General features: G+C 41.0%; 2 protein-coding genes across 2 annotated transcripts in view; both read left to right on the forward strand.

Annotated features, from left to right (window-relative positions):
* Window positions 1-10084, forward strand: part of LOC309661484 (putative E3 ubiquitin-protein ligase HERC6) — a gene marked incomplete at its 5' end in the record, with an annotated part of 43975 nt that extends 33891 nt beyond the window's left edge. Inside the window, 6 exon segments of the mRNA XM_082463174.1 lie at window positions 357-505; window positions 2062-2128; window positions 3126-3356; window positions 3443-3545; window positions 5311-5447; window positions 5451-10084. Coding sequence (XP_082319300.1) covers window positions 357-505; window positions 2062-2128; window positions 3126-3356; window positions 3443-3545; window positions 5311-5447; window positions 5451-5534 — 771 coding nt within the window.
* Window positions 10085-10099: 15 nt separating this feature from the next.
* The window catches only part of HERC5 (HECT and RLD domain containing E3 ubiquitin protein ligase 5), a 42233-nt gene continuing 28692 nt past the window's right edge, over window positions 10100-23640 (forward strand). Inside the window, exons 1-10 of the mRNA XM_082461674.1 lie at window positions 10100-10511; window positions 12345-12465; window positions 13139-13218; window positions 15636-15857; window positions 17407-17498; window positions 17758-17888; window positions 19376-19521; window positions 20669-20745; window positions 21475-21578; window positions 22803-22862. Of these exons, the coding sequence (XP_082317800.1) occupies window positions 10241-10511; window positions 12345-12465; window positions 13139-13218; window positions 15636-15857; window positions 17407-17498; window positions 17758-17888; window positions 19376-19521; window positions 20669-20745; window positions 21475-21578; window positions 22803-22862 (1304 nt within the window). The 5' untranslated portion in view covers window positions 10100-10240. The remainder of the gene's footprint in view (window positions 10512-12344; window positions 12466-13138; window positions 13219-15635; window positions 15858-17406; window positions 17499-17757; window positions 17889-19375; window positions 19522-20668; window positions 20746-21474; window positions 21579-22802; window positions 22863-23640) is intronic.

Consider the following 23640-nt stretch of genomic DNA (forward strand, 5'->3'; position numbering starts at 1 on the left):
TGTCATTTGTGTACATGAATTTGAAGACAAAGACTGTAAAACTAAATAGTGAAAACCTTGGTCTATAAGGCTATCTGAGCATGTTTTTGCATATTCCAGATGTGCTATTAGTAACAAAATGCAAATTCACTTACTCAATATTCTGAACTGTTAAAATTTGTATTTTAACTTATGGAAGAAATTTACTTTGTGTTTATAGCCTGTGTAAGAACCTCAAATTTTGATTTTCCTGAAGCCCATTTTGTTTCTAATTTCTGACTTTTAGAAAAGGGAACCAAACCTTTTTTTACTAATCTAATTATCCCTTTGGATTAAGGATTTTTTTCCTTCTCCTTTTCCCCCCTAAATTTGAGAAGAAGAGATATTTCCTCTTTGGGATGCTGTGTGGACTCTCCCTGTACAATTTTAATGTCGTCGACCTCCCTTTCCCACTGGCTCTGTTTAAGAAACTTCTGGACCAAGAGCCATCATTAGATTTAAAAGAACTCAGTCCTCTTTTGGGGAAGTAAGTAAATATAATTGCTTTTCTAGGACTATATATGGAGTCAGTCTCAGTAGTTTAAATATAAATAATGTTATACACACAGACAAGGTCTTCAGTTTCAGTAAATGTGCATGCTCTTTAGATGAATTTGAATTTTGGCATGACTTATAATCAAGTAAACATTTAAAAATGGAGAAAAGCCAAATGCTCCTTAATTATCAACCAGCACAATAAACGGAGCTCTGGCCTGGTCTCTTGAATTTATCCAGATGGAAACAGTTGCTTTGGATAGTACATGATATTCTTTTTTTTTTTAATTATTGGTTTTTGGTTTTTTTAAAAATTTTTATTTATTTATATTTATTTTTGGCTGTGTTGGGTCTTCGTTTCTGTGCGAGGGCTTTCTCTAGTTGCAGCAAGCGGGGGCCACTCTTCATCGCGGTGCGTGGGCCTCTCACTATCGCGGCCTCTCTTGTTGCGGAGCACAGGCTCCAGACGCGCAGGCTCAGTAGTTGTGGCTCACGGGCCCAGTTGCTCCGCGGCATGTGGGATCTTCCCAGACCAGGGCTCGAACCCGTGTCCCCTGCATTGGCAAGCGGATTCTCAACCGCTGCGCCACCAGGGAAGCCCAGTACATGATATTCTTAATGAGAATCATGCATGCTATATTTGTTTTAAATAAATCCTATTTAATCATTTCATTTATTTTAATAAATCAGCGTGTCATCAACTTTATTTTTTAAGGTTTGAAAAATACTTGTTCTAAGTTAAAAGGCAAACTATATCCTGTGAGGAAAATACTGGCAACACATGTGACAGACAAAGGATTAATATCTCTGATGCATAAACACAGATAGATATTCATGTAGATACGGCTATGTGTGTGTGTATATATAATAATAAAACGAAAATATGCTCAACCTTACTAGTAGTCAAGAAAATGCAAATGAAAATGAGATATTTTTCTGCTTACGGATTGACAACTGTTAAAAGTTTCTTATAAAATGTAGACTTGGCAGCAGATGGTGGGGGGAAGTATTCTCATGTACTGTTAGTCGAAGAACAAACTGGCTAGATTTTCACCATGTGCTCTGACAGTGTAGAGCAGGGTTTTTCAACCTTGGCAATACCGACATTTTGGGCTGGATAATTCTTTGTTGTGGAGCGCTGACCTGGACATCGTAGGAATGTTTAGCAGCATACGGGGTTGCTACCCACCAGATGCCAGTAGCAAAACTCCCTTCAGTCGTAACAACCAAAGATGTCTCCAGATTTTGCCAGATGTTCCCTGGGGGACAAAACCACCCCTGGTTGAGAATCACTGGTCTAGAGGAAGGGGCTCCTTTTTATAATTTCCACCAAGACGCAGCAGTGTCTGTGTTAGCAGTGGGTCTACCAATCAAACCGTAAATAGAGGTTAATTCCAGGAAGAGGGAGTGGGTAGGTGGAGGAGAAGAAATTCACATGGCATTTTATACATTTCTACATTGTCCACAGCTTTTTCCACTGAACATTTATTTCTTTTGAAATTTTACAAGAATAATAAATATAATGTTTTAAACCAAATTTTTCATTAGGAATTTGCAGGGAGTTCTAAATGATGAAGCTGGTGACATTAAAGAAGTACTTGGCATACGTTTTTCTGTGAGTACTAATGAAAGCCAGACTGTAGTTTAGATTTAACGTTTTTTAAAAATATTTTTATTATAGTGTCTTAAATACGGGATGTGTCTTTTGAAGGGTGTTTTACTTCTGTAAAACGGTAGGACTTTTCCCCCACTTGCTCCTCATTTGATACGTTATGTCTATATACTCTCAAATAAAGTGAAAAGACAGCAATTATTCAATGTGAACGACATAAAAAACTAAATGGAATGATGTATGCTTAAAGCAACATACAGCATACACTAGGGTATGTCTCTATTTATATATATATATTTAGAAGACTGAACTACATAAGTAATTAACCAACGCCTAGTTATTTAAAATTGTATAGGGAGGAATGTACTAGCATGTTTTGGGGGAAATAACCTCAAGCACACCTGCCATCAGGAAACTCATCGCGTAGTGGAGAAGACAACCTTTGCAGAGACAATTTTCACGTAGTGATGTATCGTGAGAGGGGAGAGAGAGAGGAACAGAGGACCAGCCCTGAGAAAGTCATGCTCATTTTAAATTCTGACGAGTGATGGAAGTTGCCGGGTGAAAAGGAAGCCCCGCCTGCTGTGGCCTAACCGTAAGAGAGACGGTGAGGCCAGTGAACTGAGGGTCAGCGCGGCCGGAGGTTCCAGCGGAAGCGGGAAGAGGTTCCTGAGTCGGGCAGGGGTCACATCATGGAGGCCTTTTTGATCCTGCTAAAGAGGTTTGAAATCTACCCTAAAGGCAATGAGAAGCCTTTGAAAGATTTTAAGCAGCATGACATATTCAGATTAGTGTTTTTAAAATATTGTCCTCTCTGCAGCTGGGGAAATGGGAGCAAAACAAAGCCTTCATCCTTTTGCCATATTCTCCAAGTTTCCTTCTTCTAGCTGACCAGGTGTTTCATCCCCCTGTGTCATACAGGGTTGTGTGCAATGCAGACGTAATTTCCTTTTCTTTCTCAATAGAGCTGGTAAAAAGGGCAAAGTAGAGAATAGTGTAGTCACTGGTAAAGTATATTATTGGCCTTTTTTTTTTGCTTCCCTCAAGGAAAGACTATGTTTCTAAGTGTGTTGATTACATTTTCAACACCTCTGTCATGGCAGTTTATAAGGAATTTCAGAGAGGATTTCATAAAGTCTTTGACAAAGAGATACTTAAACATTTCCAGCCTGAAGAACTAATAACAGCAATAGTTGGAAATACTGATTATGACTGGAAACAATTTGAAAAGGTAGGTGATCACTAAAGTGCCTCCAATTCTTCCAAACAAGAATTCCCCCTAAAAACCATTTTTCTCCTTTTTTTTTTTTTTTCAAGAATTCAAGGTATGGTCCAGGATACTGTAAATCACATCCTACGATACTGATGTTTTGGAATGCTTTCCATAAATTAACTTTGGATGAAAAGAGAAAATTCCTCTGTAAGTATTGTAGTAATAGATGGATCTATAATTATATATCTTTTAAAATATCTTATTTGAGATAAAGTCATTATTAATGGTGTGTCACAAATGTTAATGGCAAAGCAAGGGTTAGAATCCAGGTTTCCTGCCTTCTAGACCACTGTTCTCTCTCTTACATAAGCCTGTTCCCCATTTTTAAAAAAATGATAGTAATAAAGATATTGCTATTTTACTACCTTGTCTGCACTGACTCTAATACCACCTCCAATTTCAGTTTGTGTCCTCTTTCTTCACTCTAGTTGGCTCCTAATTGAGCCTTTTATCTCACATTCCTACCTTTATTTAATTACCTAAAGTCCTATGGAATTAGGACAATGTCAACTGTCTCAAATGCTATTCTAGAAGTAATAATAATAATAGCAATGACCACTGATGGTGATAATAACTGCCTTTCCATCGTGTGCCTCCTCTACACCAGGCATTGTTCTGATCACTTTATATCTATTACACCCCTTTATCCTAATAGCGACCTCATGAAGCAGGCACTTTTATTTTTCCCCATTTCAGATACAAGGAAAAAAAGGCTTGAGGCATTTAGTGTCTTGCCTGTGTTCAAACAGCTGGTGAGTGTCAGAATAAGAATTTGAACCCAGCAGGCTAATTCAAAGCCCAGGCTCAAGACCACTAAGCTCCGTGTGGTATAAGTACTTCTCTTGGTGGGAACCCTAAGGTTTCCACAGGACAGACTTAATGACTTATTCTCTTACCTTTTCATCCCATTTCTCAGTTTTTCCTGAGATACGCATCTTCTTGCTATTTTTGTTGCTACTGAGGATGTTTGAGGACAACTTTCCCATAAACCTAACCTACTTCTCCACAAGCCCAAACTACCTTTCCAATCTTCTCTCTTAATGGGAAACTTCTGCTTCAGTCCAGTGGTTCTTTTTTTTTTAAATTTATTTTATTTTATTTTTGGCTGCGTAGGGTCTTCGTTGCTGTGCGTGGGCTTTCTCTAGTTGCGGCGAGGGGGGGCTACTCTTTGTTGCAGTGCACGGGCTTCTCATTGCGGTGGCTTCTCTTGTTGTGGAGCATGGGCTCTAGGTGCGTGGGCTTCAGTAGTTGTGGCACACAGGCTCAGTAGTTGTGGCTCGCGGGCTCTAGAGTGCAGGCTCAGTAGTTGTGGTGCACAGGCTTAGTTGCTCCGCAGCATGTGGGATCTTCCCAGACCAGGGCTCGAACCTGTGTCCTCTGCATTGGCAGGTGGATTCTTAACCACTGCGCCACCAGGGAAGCCCAGTCCAGTGTTTCTGTTGGCTGTACATTCAGTGAGTTCACTTACATTTTCCTACCCCTGGCTTTTTCTTGGGCTTTTCCCCCTGCCTAGAATGGTCACCCAGCTCATCTCCTTGAGAACTGACTAGCCAGCTGTGACCTCTGAAGCTTCCCTGTCACCCCAGCCTGGTGCCTCTCTCCCTGCCTTGAGTCTCAGGGCCTTCATTAGCTCCTCATACTTCCTAGTTGAGCTAAACTAAACTTCCTCGTATCTTGCTGTTATATTTTCACGTATATAATTTCCCCTCAACTAGATCATGAACTCACTAGATCAAGGACCAAGACCAAATGTCATGATTTTTTTTCACTCCACATGGTCCCATGTAGTTAGTTCTCTTTGCACAAGGGGACCCAATAAATATTTGTTGAGTGAAGTGACTGATTTCTTCCTTTTCATTTTAAGTTTTGCTCTTCCTATGAACTCTCTTAACCAAAGTTTATTTCTTTTTAGTTTTTCTTACAGGAAATGAAAGGCTGCATGTAAAAGGCGTACGGAAAGTGGGAATCCTATTTCGCTGTCCTGAAACTTTCAGTGAAAGAGATTTCTCAAGATCACTGACATGTCATAATATTCTGGACCTCCCTAAATAGTCTACAATGGAAAGAATGGAGGAAGCACTTCAAGTAGCCATCAACAGCAACAAAGGATTTATCTCACCCACGGTCACAGAGTGATAGTGGCCTTTGAGAGGCTCAGATCTCAGGTTCTCTCACCCTTCGATCCCTCTGTTCTTAGTACAAAGTGTTGGCGGGTTTTAGTTAGAATTAGTTGACAAATGCTGGGATAAACAATAGCATGATGAGTCAAGGATAACATTTTTAATGAATCAACATTTCCTGATCCTTAAACTTGCTATGAGAATGCTTGCTTTTTACTGAATTATTTCCTGAACAATAATTATCATTTAAAAATATACTAAATGTTAAAAGCTAACAGATATTTTTAAAAAATTGTACATCTAGTAAACACTGTCTACAAATATGAAAGACATGCTGAAGTTCAAAAAAATAAAACTGTAAACTAATTCAACATGTTTTTGAGGCACGTAGATATATATTTTTATATTCTGGAATGTCTCCAGAGTTTTGATTTTAGCCAAACAATCTATTTGAAAAATCTAAATGTTAAGGGATTTATTAATTTAATGAATAAGGACTTATGCTCATTGCTGTGTTCCAAGAAACATTCGAAATGCAGATATCATTAATTTGGTTAAAGGCTAAGCCCAACCAGGAACTCCCATCTAATTACAGTTGGAAAAAAATGAAGAACATGAAATATGTTTTCAGCATCATGGTATAGAATGAATTAAAGGAGAGATATAAGTATGGTAGAAATGGATTTTGTGGGCCATTTCTATCTCATATAAATTTTAAACTGTAAGCTATTCTATAAATGCCTATTGTCATCCCAAACAATACACAGAAGCCTTGTGTCAGTGGTACTTTGGGAAAGGAGACTATGGGGTGACGTTCATACTGGGGTGCTGATGTGGAAAGAGGGCAGGCATCTGAGGATAGAGAGAACAGACATAGAGAATTCACCAAGGACACTAGAATGTGAGGTGGTTAGTAGAAACATAAGCCCTCAGCAAATCCTCATAGTTATTTTGGATATATCTGGTTTCTCCAATAAATGGAATGAAGGCCCAGATGTATTCTACTTGAATTTTAAGGGAAAAGGTAACCTCTAAATCTTAGGGATCCTTAGGCACCTGACTTTTGGGTTGTGTTTTTCAGGCCTTTCAACTCCAACATTACTTTTTCTATGCAAATGGGTGAACTGTACTAGACATTTTAAGAAGAGATAGTACCAATTCTTTATGTACTCTTTCAGAAAATAAAGGTAGAGAGAACACTTCCCAATTAGTTCTCTGTTGCCAGCATTACCCTGATACCAAAACCAGATAAAGACATTACAGGAAAAGAAAACTACATGTATCTCTCATATGAACAGATACAAAAATCTTCTACAAAGTTTTAACATGTCAAACACCCAGTAGAATATAAAAAGGATAATACCTTGCGACCAACGGGGATTTAGTCCAGAAATGCATTTGAAAATCCATTATATTTCACTATAATAGAAAAAAAAATCACATCATTACCTCAATAGAGGTAGAAAAAAACTGACAAAATTCAACAGCCACTCATGCAGGATGAATACTCTTGGAAAACTAGGAACTTCCTCAACCTGATTACTTCATACTTAATGGTGAAAGACCAAATGCTTTCCTACTAAAATTGGGAACAAGGCCAAGATGTCTGTCATCGCTTCTGTTCAACATTGTACTAGATGTACTAGTCCACACAATAAGGCAAACTAAAGAAAAGAAAGGGCATAATGATTAGAAAGGAAACAGTAAAGCTATCTTATTTATAAATTACATGGGTATCCGTAGGATATTCAAAGGGATCCATACAAAAAAACTACTAGAACTATTAAGTAAATATAGAAAGGTGTCAGGATTCAAGGTCAATATATAAAAATTAATTGCATTTATATATACTCACAACAATCATACACTGAATTTTTTTAAAGTACCATTTGCAATATCATCAAAAAATAAGAAATACTTAAGGATAAATTTAACAAAATATGTTCAACTGTTTCCTGAAAACTTGAAAATATTGCTGAAAGAGATTAAAGAAGCTTTAAATTAATGGAGAGAGACATGCTCATGGACAGAAGAATCAATATTATCAGCATGTCAGTTCTTCTGAAACTGATCTAATTTAGTGCAGTTTCAAAATCCTTGCAGTCTGTTTTGTAGAAATTGATAAACTGATCTTAAAATGTATATGGAAATGCAAAGGACCTAAAATAGCCAAAACAACATTGAAGAAGGACCATGGTGGAACAGTTGAGTGAACTGATTTTGAGACTTAATTAGAATCTACAGTAATCAAGGCAGTGTGGTACTGGAGTAAAAATGGACATACAGGACTTCCCTGGTGGCGCAGTGGTTAAGAATCCACCTGCCAATGCAGAGGACATGGGTTAGAGCCCTGGTCTAGTAAGATCCCACATGCCGCGGAGCAACTAAGCCCGTGCACCACAACTACTGAGCCTGCGCTCTAGAGCCCACGAGCCACAACTACTGAACCCACGTGCCACAACTACTGAAGCCCATGCACCTAGAGCCTGTGCTCCTCAACAAGAGAAGCCACCGTAATAAGAAGCCCGCACACCACAACGAAGAGTAGCCCCTGCTCGCTGCAACTAGAGAAAGGCCGCGCGCAGCAACGAAGACCCAACGCAGCCATAAATAAATAAATAAATTTATAAAAAAAAGAAAATGGACATACAGATAATGGAACACAATAGAAAGTCCAGAAGTAAATCGAATCACATATAGCCAACAGTTTTGACAAAGACACCAAGGCAATTCAGTGAGTAAAGGCAAACTGGAAGAGTTGGAAATCAATAAGAAAAAAAAAAAGAACCTCTTCCCTTACCTCACATCATAAAGAATAATTCATTTGAAATGTAACAAAGACCTAAAGCTATAAAACTTCTAGAAGATAACATATAAGAAAATCTTTGTTACCTTGGGTCAAGCAAAGATTTAAGACAAAAAAGGCACGAACTATGTAAGAGAAAAAAATGGATAAAGAAGAAAAAATGAATAAACTGCATCAAAATTAAAACTTAAGCTCTTCAAATGACATTTTTTTCATGTAATTTAATTTATTTTTTTGTTTTAGTTTTATCATACCTTTTTTTTTAATTGAAGTATAGTTGCATTACAATATTGTGTTAGTTCAAATGACATTTTTAATAAAATTAAAAGGCAAGCCACAGACTGGTAGGAAACATTTCAAAACATATGTCTAACAAAGGACTTTATACGTAACGTAAAGAGTTCTATTATAGGGACTTCCGTGATGGTCCAGTGGTTAAGACTCCCCACTCCCAATGCAGGGGGCCCTGGTTTGATCCCTGGTCAGGGAACTAGATCCCACATGCTGCAACTAAAGATGCTGCAAGCTGCAAGGAAGATCCCATGTGCAGCAACTAAGACCCAGCACAGCCAAATAAAATAAATAAATAAATATTTAAAAAGAACTCTGTTATATATAAAAAAACCCTTAGATAATAAGCAATCGAATTAATAAATGGGCAAAAGATGTGAACAGACCACAGAGGAGAGACAGAGATCAGCACTAATAAGCACCTGAAAAAATGCTAAACGTCATTAATCGTTAGGGAAATGGAAATGAAAACTGCGATGATAGTACTCTAGACCACCGGGATTGCTAAAATTAAAAAGACTGACCAAACCAAATGACAGCAAGGATACAGAGGGACAGGAACTCCCAAAAACTGCTGGACGGAATGCAAAATAATATAGCACTTTAGAAGAGTCTGGTAGTTTCTTAAAATGATATTCATGTACTTACCATATGACACAGCAGTTCCATTTTTAGGTATTTACTCCAAAGAAATGAAAACATTTATCCACTCAAAGACTCGTTCACAGTATTCACAGCACTTCTGTTCTTTGTGGCCACAAACCGGAAAGGACTGAAAAGCCTGCCTATTGGTAAATGGATAAAGAAATTGTGGTATATCCATATAATAGAATACCACTCAATAACAAAGAGGGAACTACTGATGAAACACTACAGGATGAATCTCAAAAGCCTTATGTTAAGTGAAAAAAGTCAGACACAAAAGACTGCACAAGCTTGAGTCCATTCCTAAGATACTCTAGAAAAGGCAAAGATTTATTGACAGACAGCAGATCAGTGGTTGCAGACACCGCAGCGTGGGCCGTGGGACCGCACGAGTTTCACCACGAGGCTGCGGCAGAGCCCCCAACAGAATGCTTAACAAATTTCAGCTCTCCGGGCCACCATAGTTTCTGGAAATTCTGCACGTCCGCCTGTGTCAGGGCTCCTCCTAGTGGAATTGCAGTGTTTCTTCGAAGGCCACCTGGTCCAGTTCAGGTGGCCACTGCCCGCCCGGGGACACCTTCTCAGCCCTGCCCACCCACCTCTTCACCGGCCAGCGTCCTGTTTACTCTGGCCACCGTCCAAGCCAGTCGTGAGTCATCGAGTTTCCCTTTAACCTTTCCTTTTCGATTCCGCCCCTTTTAAAAAAAAAAAAAAGCAGTTTCGATTCTCTCTGAAACTGCCGGCTCCGCCCCCCAAACAGCGCATTGGAAGCCCGGCGTCGGGGCAGGGGCGGGGCAGGGAGGCTGCGGTTCCTCGACGCCGCCGCGCGTTCCGCTCGTTCCGCCTCCGCACCGCGACGCCGGGGGTCCCGTGGGCGCTCTCGGGGCGGCCATCTCACCCTCTTCTTGCGTCGCCACAGCTCTGTCTCTTCCGAAGGTCCGGAGAGCGGAGGCACGGCCGTGGAGCCCGGGAACACGGTGATGGAGCGGAGGCCACGGAGGAAGTCGCGGGGCGGCGGCGGCGCGCGCTTGGCGTCCGGGCTGGTCCCCGCGTCCCGGCCCGCGGAGCCGCGGGGTGCGAAGCTCTGGCTCTTCCCCAGCGCCGCCCCGCTCTGCGGCGCGCTGTCCCGGAGGGCCGAGGCGACGCGCCAGATGTGCTGCACGCGCGAACGCCTGGCGGTGCTGGAGCGCGGCGGGGCCGGCGTCGAGGTCCACCAGCTGCCTGCGGGGAGCGACGGCGCCAGGAAGCCGAGTGAGTGGGGCCGCGCAGCGCCCGCTCGGCCCTCCCGCAGCGGGCTGGGGGTGTGAGTGCGGTGGGCTGCCGGGGTCGGCGCCTGCGGGGTCGCGGTCGCGGTCGGGGCCAGCAGGGACGCTTCTCTGCAGAGTGGCCCGACTTGTGGGCGTGCGGTCCTTCTCTCCCCGCGAAGGAGATTCAGACGGGGACCCGACGCCGCAGCGGTCCGCGGGGGCCGCAGCCGCGCGCCGGCCCGGGGGCTTTTCGCGCTTGGCTCGCGCAGCGTCCCTGAGCTCTCGCAGCCGCGAGGCCGGTGGGCGTGGAGTTTGGCGGGGTGGTGGCGAGGAGTAGACCGCTCCGTCCGCCGAGCGCACGGACGGAGGGTACCGGCAGCATCGTATCTCCGCCAGCCCTCCTCTGTCGTTGGTTTCTGTTCAGAGTGTGTTTCTCACTGACCCCTTTTTCGGTCCGCTCCTGTTTGGAGTCTTTGGAGAACCTCGCTCGCGTTATCTTGTTCTCAGTGACGATGTTTGCAGGCGTTTTAAAGAGTGCGTTCAGTTGCGCTTCTCCGTGGCAATCTCTGTAGAGATTAGGTCCGGTGTCCGCAGCTCCGATTCTACAGGTGGGCGGGAGAGCAAATGGCCACACACTCAACTGAAAATTTTGCCCCTTCTGTTGAGTGAAGAAAACGATATTTTTCTTTGGTTCGTTTTACTTTTAACTTGAGCGAAGTCGAGGATCTTTTTTCTGTGGGTCATTTGCATTTCTTTTTGGTGAACTGCTTGTTCATTCGTATCTTTGCCTGGCTTTTTAAAAAATTGAGTTGTTCATCTTTTTCGTATTTATTTGGAAGAGTTTTTGAATATTGAGTCGGAGTAGCCTTTTGTCGGTCATATACGTTGTAAAATTTTCCCCTACTTGCCTTTAGCTAAGGTTATTTTATAGTCTACTTCATCAATCTTTTAAGGAGGTTTATGGATTTTGTGTTATGTTAGAAAGCTATTCACAATCCAATTTCTTTTTTTTAATGTACTCATCTTTATACTAATTTTAAGATTTTATTTTTAAACCTAAAATTTTTGATACACTTGGAAATTATTTTGATTTAAGGAATGAAGTAGGGGGATCTAGATTGATTTGTTTTCTCCAAAATGGCTAACCGGATGTCCCAATACCTTTTTTTGAATAAACCCTCCTTTTTTTCAACTGATTTGAAATGCTGGGTCTCTAAAAAACTTTGTTGGGCCATTTCTTCTTTATTACCAAACTGTTTTGGTTCTCTTAGCATTTTTATTATGAAGTCGTTTGTGCTTTGATATTTTTACATGAATAGATTTTTTTTCGTTAGAACTGAAAACAAACAAAGTCCCAAATTTATCCTACTTTTTGTGAACAAATTAAGAGTAAATGGCATAGTGGACAATTTTAAATCTTTAAGTTTTAGAAAGGGCTAAATATGCACTAATGCCAATAACAATTCTTTCAACAACATCCTTTTTAAAAATCGTCCCCCCAAACCAAATGTCTCCTTTTAAGAATATAGGCCTTGGCTTCTAGATGGAGCGTCACGAGGGCTTTATTATTGTTATTTGTTTTGTTTTGGGAAAGAGTGTATCTCAGAATACACAATATATTTGCTCTTAAAATGAGTGGTGTTGTCCAAAAATTAAGATATATTTTCTTACAGCCTTTTTCATTTCTAGCTCTTCAAATTTAGTTTCTCTTTCTGAACTTCTTAAACAGGAATCTAAAAGCAAACTTCTTCCAGGTGTTTTAAGTGTATTATAATGCAATGAATAATAATAGTGGGTAACAGAATGGTGATAGCTCCTGGTTGGATTTGCTCTGCAGAGTGCATTAAGTTAGGGAAAAAAATGAAGATACATTCCATGGACCAAGGAGCAGAGCACCTGCTGGTTCTCTCCTCAGATGGAAAACCATTTGAGTACAACTATAGCATAGAGCACGCAAGGTAAGGAAGGTTTTTTCTTTTATTAAAAATCATTTAAATTTTGCTCAAAAGGCAATCGTAATTTTTGCAGGAAAATGTTCCTTTACGTGATCCTTGTTGCTTGCTTTATACAGTGACATCTTAAGTAAATGATGAATTCTGGACAAGTGAATTCTATCAATGAACTCTAAATCAATTTATGTCTCCCATCGCATGTACCATGTGTTGCTTTGGCATTTAAAGGAAATGATTGGTTAGTCCACGTAGCCCCAGACTGGACTTTCACATTCATTAACTCATTTAGCCCTCATAATAATACTGTAAGTTCTATTTACAGAAATAGTTTTCAACCTTGGGAGAAAATGAATTATCATGGAATGATTTGTGAGACTTTTTACTGGTAGATCATATGAATTAGAAGTTATTTTCATCTCGTATTATTCCTGCATCATAAAATTATTGTTTGCAAAAGAGTCTTAGAATCATCTTACCACAGTTTTGTAATGCACATTATTTTCCTTTTAAGCCACTAATTAAAGCATGTTATTATTATAATGATTTTACATGTGCTGAATGTGAAGCAGTAAATTTAATGTTTTGAGCTTGAATCCTAATTAAATACAGTTAATAATTCTTACATCAATGTTGTGACTTCCACTGTGGGATCAACATAAAATATATTTTCTTTCATCAGGTTTCAGTGCATTTTACAAGAAAAAAATAATATAATTCAGATCACATGTGGAGATTATCATTCGCTTGCCCTCTCAAAAGGTACTTTTCTGGAATATTACTTGTTTCTTAGAGGGAGCAAATGTGTGTGTGTATAGAGCTAGTAGAGTGTATGTGCTTCACTTTGTCACAGGACAGAAGTATGGTTTTGAATGTGATATGGTCTAGAGCACTACTAAAGGAGATACAAAATTAGAATTCTTGGACCTATAAAATCTTCAGGTTTTCATAATTACTATTCCTACCTTTTGTTCTGTCAAATGACAACACTAAAGCAGTTTGGTAACGAGTTTGATGTTCTTTATTTAAGGGAAAAGAGCCCATGGATTGAGAGTGTCTAGGGCCTCACAAGCACTGGAACACTCTTCCCGAGCGGTTTCGGGCAAGGGCGAGCTTTGTAGAGTGTTAGAAGCCTCAACGCGGAAACAGGGCATGATTGGCTAAGGTTGCATGGCTGACATTTAGAAAGATCAAGGAACAAGGAAATAAGTGTAGAGCGCAGAGTAGACTTGGTGTTTGGGGATTGGCTGACTGCATGTGCTGTGTGTCTGGTCAAGCGGAGCATTTACAGGGGCATGAAAGTTCGGTTTGGTGACATGGCACCTGGGCTACCTCTTGGGGCTAGAGCTTTATTTCAAAAGTTCCATGTTTTTTTATTTTTCAAATATGAAACAGTGAAAATATTTTGAATAATCAAAATCTCCTCTCTGGAAGCAGGACCAGGCATGGTCCACCCTTTTCCAGAACTTTCTTCCCTTTTCCTAGTGCTTTTCCAGCTCCCATGACAGGAGCTCAGAATCCCTTGGGTCTGCTTTTATGGCCAGTTTGCAGGCCTCTGACGTGTTTTAACATTACCTTTTGAATTCAGAGATTCTCCCCAGCCCTTTATTACTTCCTGTTTCTTATCAGATACCATAATGGTAGGGAAGGGAAGTACTGAATATGGAGTATTTCCTGAAGAAACTTGACCTAATTAAGACAGGAAGGCGATAGAGGGGGATTCAGGAACAAGGAAATTTTTTAAATACGTAGGACGGATATAAACATAAACTGAATGAAAGCTGGAATTCAAGGGAAGTAAGTAATCAAGTATTTGACCTGTACTGAAGGCCCTGTTAAGGTTCGAGTGTATAAAACTTGTATTGGAAAAAACTAGTTGTTTGAGTTTATCCATTTATGAACAGATCTTTCATTTTGAGTAAGTACCATGTTGAGGTTGTGAAGGTGAGACAGACACACTGTGCCTTCAAGAAGCCCAGGATCTAGGGATGTGGGGCGAAGGGGTTGTTCAGGGTTTATTATTGGTAAATCACAATCTAGAAGAATGAAAGTTGGGAAAGCAAGAAAGGGAACTCTACTGATCATTCTCAGTAGTATCATGATATTCCTGGTGGCTGATAGGCATGTGATAATTACGTTTGAAGGAAAACCTCTGTCTCCCACCAGGTCCTGCTCAGTAAACATTAAATCTCCAATATATTTTTTTAGATACTCCATTAGGTACTGTCATCTCTATTAGATAATATCTAAGAATTTTTCTTTAAAAATATGATCCAATATGTGTAGGTATGACTGAATCACTTTGCTGTACACCTGAAACTAACACAACATTGTAAATCAACTATGCTCCAATAAAAATTTTAAAAATAAATAAGTAAAATAAAAATATGTTCCATATATTCAATTAATGGAAGAAGATGTTCACTCTTTCAAAACGCTGTGCTGCAGTTTTCAGTGTATCTTTAAGGTGTTTATTTAGCGTCTTACGGCACTTGGGAGGGAGAAAGAAAGAAAAGTAGTTTTAGGTTTTATTTTCCCAAATGTAGAATGTTTCTATCTTTCATGGGCCCATCCTGTGGGATTTTTAACATACGTGCTTCTTGAATTTGATTATAATATATTCAGATAACTTTATTCTTCGTCCGTTCGGGCTGCTATAACAAAAGTAGACTGGGGGGCTTAAACAGCAGAAATTCATTTCTCACGGTTCTGGAGGTGGAAGTCCAAAGTCAGGGTTCCAGCAGGTTTGGTGTCTAGTGAGGGCCAGTTTTCTCACAGGTGGAGAGGGCGAGGGAGCTCTATTTATAAGGGCGTTAACCCCATTCGTGAGTGCCCCCCACCTCGCGATCTCATCTAATTCTAGTCACCGCCCAAAGGCCTCACCTCCTGATACCGTCACACTGAGGGTTAGGATTTCAGCGTAGGAGTTTTGGGGGGGGACACAGACATTCAGTTCATAGCACTACCCTTGGAGGTAAGAGGTAAGGAATTGTAACTGTCATTGCTAAACGGAAGGTTCTTCTGGTTTTTCTGACCGAGACATGAGAGGATCTGAGCAGTCTTGTCAGTTTGAATGGAGGAGATCACGATGGTACAGTATGGATAGCATGTAATGTCCTAGGGTGATGTCTGCTGCATTTTAAACTTACTAAGACAGCGTTTTCTCTGTTTACGTCGAGGTGGTGAGCTTTTTGCGTGGGGAAGGAACTTAGACGGCCAGCTTGGAGTTGGAAGAAAATTTGCCTCAAACCCTACACCGCAGATCGTGGAGCACCTCTCAGGAGTCCCCTTGGTTCAGATTTCTGCAGGAGAAGCCCACAGCATGGCCTTATCCCTGTTGGGAAACGTTTACTCGTGGGGAAGAAACGATTGTGGGCAGCTGGGCCTGGGCCACACTGACAGTATGGAAACATATTTTCAAATTCATATTCTAAACAAATATATATTTGTCATATAAGAGATGAATGTACCACAGACTTCCCTGGCAAGAAATGGTTCAGATCCCCACTTTCATTAGCACTGACCTCCCCGGTTCTCTCTCTGTCTTCAGGGCAGAATCGGTCTAAACGACGTGCATGCACAGTGTGGAGGTCATGGCTGTAATTGAGACGTGTGTCCGGGATGAGTGGGAAAAAGGGAAAGAGCATTGGACTGGGGATCAGAATACCTGGGCTCTGATTCCCATTTCAGGTTAACTAATTTCAGGGCCTGCCCAAGTCACTTACTTTTCTCTAGGTCTTATTTTCTTTTTCTGTAAAGTGATGAGTTTGGATGAAGTGACCTTCAAGGTACTTGTGCACTTAAATGTCTATTATTACAATTACATTAGGACAAAAGGATACTAAAATTCTATTTAGAAACTCACCTATCCTAGTCTCATAAGGTATTCATTACATCTGTAAACACACACGAAAACAACAATTCGCATTATTGAGCTACCTCTACAAAGCAGATGGCAATATTTCTTTTTTTTTTTTTTTTTTTTTAATTTTTTAAATTTATTTATTTATTTATGGCTGTGTTGGGTCTTCGTTTCTGTGCGAGGGCTTTCTCTAGTTGCGGCGAGCGGGGGCCCCTCTTCATCGCGGTGCGCGGGCCTCTCACCGTCGCGGCCTCCCTTGTTGCGGAGCACAGGCTCCAGACGCGCAGGCTCAGTAGTTGTGGCTCACGGGCCCAGTTGCTCCGCGGCATGTGGGATCTTCCCAGACCAGGGCCCGAACCCGTGTCCCCTGCATCGGCAGGCAGATTCTCAACCACTGCGCCACCAGGGAAGCCGCTGGCAATACTTCTGATGACCCCAAACACCTTGTTAGAGATTTCAGGTGTGGCAGACTCTGCTGCTTTATTAGCTGTGGTAATGTACACGTTCCCCCCTGAGTTACTGATCAGCTACTGCATTTCTGCCTCACATGGTCCAATGCTAGTTACTCAGGAGAACCCGTAAGTCAGTGTTAGAAAAATTCTCAGAGGAGGAAAAGGAATAAAGGACAGTTGAACTTAGTTTTGCTGAATCTCTAAGTGCTTGGACAAGAAAATAATCGTGAAAGAGAGAAGAGGTGGTGTAAGACAAGGACAGTGTAGTAGAGACGTTGAAAGAAAAAAAGAAGCTTTATGTTCATTAAAAGGGTAATGCTAGATGGGGCTTGGAAATATCAGGTATGCTTCAATGAAGCCTAATCAGGTCAGGTTAAAAAGAGAAGAATGGGCTCTGGGAAGTGAAAGTGACACTTTCACAGGTGAGTGCCCCCGAGTGTGGCCCTTTGACCACTGGCCCGCCTCTGCTTTTAGACCTAAATGTACCAACACAGAGCCTTTCTTGCCAGAGTGTGTTAGGAGCTGTTGTAATGGGCCTAGAGGAAGCGGTCTGGGTATTTTATCAGTAGCGTGGAACTCTAGTGTGAAATTCACCATTTCCTTTGGGTCACTTGAACTCTTCTTTCCCTTGCATAGGTAAAGATTCTCCTTCCCTTATTGAAGTGCTGGACAATCAGAAAGTTGACTTTCTCGCTTGTGGTGGCTCTCACACTGCCCTGCTTACAAAGGTGCGTGTACCCTTGTCTCTGACTGTAACTCCAGGAGAGCACTTTGTAGTGGAGAAAGCACTAGAACCTGGAGATGTGGGCAGCTAGCGTTTCCCAGGGAAGAAAGGTCACCACTTCCCACATGCAGGACTGTCTGATCACTGGGGGGCTTTGCTTTGATGGTGATTCTATTGATTTTTCACTGACGCCTTTGCATCAGTGAGTGTTTACTTCTGTGTCCTATTTCTCTAGAAACTGATATGAAGTTCCCTTTCTTTAGGATGGGCTGGTGTTTACTTTTGGTGCTGGACAATATGGGCAACTCGGTCACAATTCAACACAGAATGAGTTAAGACCCTGTTTGGTAACTGGACTCGCTGGGAATAGAGTGACCCAGATAGCATGTGGAAGGTAAGTTGTGAAGTGTCAGTGAAAATGGGTAAGACATGCACAGTAAATTTAGATAGGTAGTTTAATAAAATTTCCATCAGGTTTCTTTGATTGAAATAAAGGTATCAGACATTTTCAGATAGGTGAAGATGCTTAATTTTACATTATTAGACAACCATAATAAATATTTTACTATACATATTTACTTTCATTGATTTTTTTTTTTTAATGTGTAAATATATTTACTTTCTGTTGGTCCTTTAGTGAAATATCTTTGTAACTGTTCGAATGCATTTTTATCTTTAAAAAAAGTTATCATTTATTTGGAAAAAAATGAACAGACATGAGTTAGAAAGGTTCATTCGTTGATATCATCACTCCGTCTCTGCATTAACCAAAGGAACATTGTCGCCACTTTGGATTCTTCGTAACGTACGTCCCTCCGAGTAGTACGTGTTCCAGAAGGGGTCCTCGCCTTAGAAATGTCTTACTGCACGCCAGGCGGCAGCACCCCTACTAACACAGGAGAAGTCACTGGAAAGACACGAGGCTCACCGAAAGCTGTTACGCTGACGGTCACTTTTATTACAAGAGGAGGGTACAAGTTAGAACCAGTCAGAGGAAGAGATGCATAAGACAGCGTCTAGAAGGGGTCCAGATGAGGAGCTGCTGGTGTCCACTCCCCTTGGAGCCCTGGGCCGTGTTACCTTCCCGCAGCCGCAGCCCGATACATGACTGAAGAATACTGCCGACCAGGGACGCTCACCCACGTCCAGGGTTGTTTTTGGCGTTTCCTTGCTTAGTCATGATTGATTGAATCATTGCCCGTGTGCTTGAACTCAGCCTCCAGCCTCTGTGTACCGGGAGGTTGGCCTTACGTACAGCTGGAGGGGCTTCCAGGAGCCACCTGGATAAACTATTAGGTGTGGTCTTAGGGGCGGGCCTACCGTGAATAACTGAGACACTCCTGTCGCTTGGAAACTTCTGAGGGTTTAGACATTACCTCCCAGGCAGTGAGGACAAAGGCCAGACCTCGGAGTAAGGCCAAATTCTTTCCTTATACATCTGTATAGTAGGAGAGGCCATCAGGCAAATCAGTAAGAAAATCAGCATGATAAAGGTCTTTGGGAAATAGAGCTCAGGGAGGATCACCTAATGCTGTCTCCTAGGATGGGGAGGGGAGGGACTCAGAGATGGCTTCCAGAAGGTGGTGACTCAAGCCAAGGCCTAAAAAAGGAGTAGAAGGCAAGAGGTGGTGCTTGTTCTGACGAAGGGAACGTCATTTGCCAGGGTGCAGCGTCATGGCCTTCAGCACACATAGCGGTTCCAGAATCATCTCAGCCACACGTTAGCGGCGTCTTACTTTCTAGACGGCTAAGTCGTACATTGGAAATTGCTTAGCTGGTTTCACTGACTGAGTAGCGTAATTTCTTCAGTTTACCAGATTGCTGCATACTCTAATCATTGTGGATAATTGAGAATTGACCGTATGTGCTTTCATTTAATAGGCAGCACACACTTGCCTATGTTTCTGATTTGGGGAAGGTCTTTTCTTTTGGTTCTGGAAAAGAAGGACAACTGGGAAACGGTGGAACACACAATCAACTGATACCACATCCCATGAAATCGCCATCAAATGAAGAACTCACATTTGGTAAATTCTTTAGGAGCACAGGATTTGACACGAATACCTTGGTTGAGAAACTGATTGTTGTAAGCGTGTAATGTGGGCAAGAAAAGAAATGTATGACTGTGAAGGGAGGTTTTCTAAACATTGCTTTCATTTGTTTACTTGTAAACAGCGTAACACAGCCAATCTAATTTATCAAGTCGAAATAACCATTAGTTGTCCCTTAGCGCTTCAAGTTAAGATTAATGTGGATTTAAAATGATACAACGTAAAATAGACTATATGGGTTCAGAGGCCTATGCAGCCTCTGATTCCAGTTTTCAAGGGACCTATTAATTCCATAGTGATTGTTTTTCTTACCTGATTAAAATGACTCATAATCATATAAAACCCTCAGAATGATGAGCAGCTGACATATGCCAGGCACTGTAAACTGTGCCTAACTCACCGGCCCTTAAACAGTTCCAGGAGATGTGTACTCTCAGTCCTCTTTTGCTGGAGGGTGCAGAGACTTGGAGGGCAGAAGGTTAGCCTGTGAAGGGTTGTGGCTGGAATCGTGAATTGTGCCCTGTGGAACTTTATTTAGAGCCTTAGCTCTGAAACGTTCCACCGTAGAAGTGCCTCGGAGCCCTTGGGTCACTTGTTTCTGAAAGCTTAGTGGTGACCGGAAGTACCAAAATTCTCTCAGTTCTTCTGGGGAAATGAACAGTTGGATTATTTCCTTAAGCAGATCAGGTATTATATCTGATTACTTATAACCCCTTGCATAGGCTTTTGAAGTACTTACATTCTTCACAGCCAGTAGTCGTTGATTAAATCTTGAGTTGTAGAATCATATGGGTTTTAGTAAGAGGCGCTGAATTAAACCAGGGAACAGTTAACTAATCAGATATTTGTTTGACTGTGTTGTATATATAAGCATTTATGTTAATTATGTGTATCAAACTGATACCACGTTGCTGACCTTGTGAATCATCTATGTTTGCTAACTAGACTTTACCCTGAAGTGGATACGTATTTCCGCTTTATCGGTAGGAAATGTACTTGAGTCTTTGTCTGTCAGAAAGATAAAAGGGCTCAGTTTGAGAAGAATCTAAAATTATTTAGGCTGAGTGTGTATATTTGTATCAAATGAGTTTCTAAACTCTTATTTTTTGTAAATCCCTTTCAGAAAGCCGTACCTCGGAAAAGGAGTTAATAATGATTGCTGGAGGAGATCAAAGCATTTTGCTTTCGGTGGAAAAAAAGGTAAAAATAGATCTCTAGAAGTTTTATAACTTGGTATTTTAAGCAAAACAGAAGGTTCTAGAATCTAGATTTGGTGAATTCCAAAATCATCAGGTTACTAGGCTGAGTTTGGGGAATGGTTAGGCGTTATAAACCTATCCTTTATTGTCTAAACCACATACGTATTTACTCACAGAAGTCAGCAGATTTGCCCTTAGTGTACGTCAAATACGTGTGAGTTCCTTAGACTCTGCTGACCTTTCGGGAGGCTCCTTGCCAAGGGCGTTTTGGTCAGGGTGCTAGTGAACCAACAGGTTGATATTCTGAAGTGACTTTGCCGGCCAGTCCTAAGAAAGACCCGAGGTTGACAGTCTTCTGAATAATCAGCCCGTAACCCGCGTAGCCTGCTCCGCCAGGGCAGACTGAGTCCCTGCCGCTTCTGTACCCGGTCCTGTTGGGATCTCTGCACTCAAAGCTGTCTGATGCTCAGCGTAACCTGGCCATAGCCATGTAAAGCGTTCAGCGTTGGGGCATTCAGAGAAACTTACTTTGGATCCGAGCGCCCTTAGACAAGAAATGGGCGACCAGGCGAATGATTGGTTGTTCCTTGGTAGACTCTCACTTCATGACTTTGGCAGAGCTGTGTTATCCATGCTTAGTATTACTCTATCCTTAGACCGTGCCTAAGAGTTGGACACCTACTTCTCTGGTGTCTGAGTTACTGTATTTTACTATTTTGTTTGTTTACAGAATTCCTATGTTAATCTGAGGAGGAAAATTCCTACCTTGAATAAAGGCACTGTAAAGAGATGGATTGCTGACGTGGGGACTAAACAGTGGCAGAATACAAAGAGGTACACCCTAAGGGTCTGTCTGCTCAGATAGCTCTCTAAAGCAGTGTTTCCCCAGCTGGCTCTGCACAATACAGAGATGTGAGATTTTGTGGTCCGCTAGTGGTCCATTAGTCAGAGATCTGCAGAGAAACAGAACCAATAGGGTGTGTTTGAGGGTGGTGGGGAGAGATTTTAAGGAATTGGCTCGTGCAGTTGTAGGGGATGGCAAGTACAAAATCTGTGAGGCAGGACAGCAGGCTGGAGACCCAGGGAAGAGTTGATATTGCAGCTTGAGTCTCAAGGCAGTCTGGAGGCAGAATTCCCTCTTCCTCTGGAGACCTTAGACTTTTTCTCTTAAGGCCTTTAACTGATTGGATGAGGCCCACCCACATTATGGAGGGTAATCTGCTTTTCTCACAGTCTACTGATTTGAATGTTAATCTCCTCTAAAAAATACCTTCACAGCAACATCTAGATTGGTGTCTGATCAAATCTCTGGGTACCATGGCCTAGCCAAGTTGACACATACAATTTAGCATGTAAGCTCCATGGGGGCGTCTTTCTTTACTGCAGGACTTCTCTGGGCCTTTGATGTGTTTAATTGTGACACTGAGCAGGAAATACAGTCTACAGTTTCTCAACCCTCGTTGACTTGAGAGCCTCTTGTTTGTTGAGCTGTTATTCACAGCTGAACAGCTTAGGCAACCTTACTCTCAATGTTAGGACTCCTACCACCTGTACAAATTATACTCATTTATACAGGCATTTCCTTTTAGAGACATTTTTAGGTATGGCTTCCTAATTCTGGAAAGTAGTTATACCAAATAGCTGCATCATGCAGAGCACAAATGGTCAAGAACTATTTGTGCAAGTGCTTCTATGACAAAATTGAGCATACATCCCCACCTTTAATTTCTGGTAATTTTTTTTGTTTCTACTCCAGTGGAATAGAAATAAGTAGGGCTTGGAAAGCTGGGTGGGTTGGGAGTGTTTTATTTGTCCAAGAAAATACCCTAGGTCAAGCCGTATCCTCTTCCCCTCTGGCTTCTCTGAGTACATATCTTTTTGTTTCCCATGTTTGCCTCTGAAATTTTGAGATTTCGCAAATGAGACTTTCAGATGCCCATGGCAATATGCAGATAAATTGGAGATGGAGGGAGGAGTTTGAAGGACAACTGATCATGTCTCCTGCTACAAGGAGGCACATTCTGATTTGTTTTAACCACCGTCTTATTCCTAATGTAGGGAAATCAGAGAGATATTTTCATCTCCTGCATGTCTGGCTGGAAGTTTTTTAAGGGAAAGGTAATATATATAATAAATTTAAAATTCTGTTGAAAACACTATGTATAGATATAGCATGGTGACTATGTTAATAATACTGTATTGTATATTTGAAAGTTGCTAAGAGAATAGATCTTACAAGTTCTCATCACAAGAAAAAAAATTTGTAAGTATGTGTGGTGATGAATATTAACTAGACTTGTGGTGATCATTTCACAATATATGCTATACATACATCAGTGCATTATGTTGTACATACCTGAAACTAATATAATGTTATGTGTCAATTATACCTCAATTTAAAAAACTGTGAAAGGTGGTAAAGAAAATGGTTTGAGGGTAAAATAATTACCTATGTCTTTATCTCTTTTTAAAAATTACCTTTTTTTTCCTACAAAAGCACATATATGCTTGCTGTAGGAAAATGTCAAAAAAAAAGACATGAAACAAAAAGAAAATGAAAATCAAAATTCACCACTTAAGTGTAATAGCTAGTGTTTGTATAAATGTCTTTTTTATGCAAATCTGTTGTTTTACAAAAAATGGGATTATATTGTTTTATACATTTCTTCCCACTTAATACATTTGCCCATTTTTCCATTTTATTCAATTTTTATATTATTCAGTATTTCCCCATAATATCATTTTAATGGTTGCAGGGTATTCCATGGGAAGGACATACCTTAATTTGCTTGATTACTTACTTATTGCTAGATACTAAGGTTTCTTTAAATTTTTAAGTATTATGAAAGAATGACTTTGTACTTCTTTTCCTAAATATTGATGTAATACTTATTTA

This window comes from Balaenoptera physalus (assembly GCF_965194825.1).
Source record: "Balaenoptera physalus genome assembly, chromosome: 5".
Classification (NCBI taxonomy): Eukaryota; Metazoa; Chordata; class Mammalia; order Artiodactyla; family Balaenopteridae; genus Balaenoptera; species Balaenoptera physalus.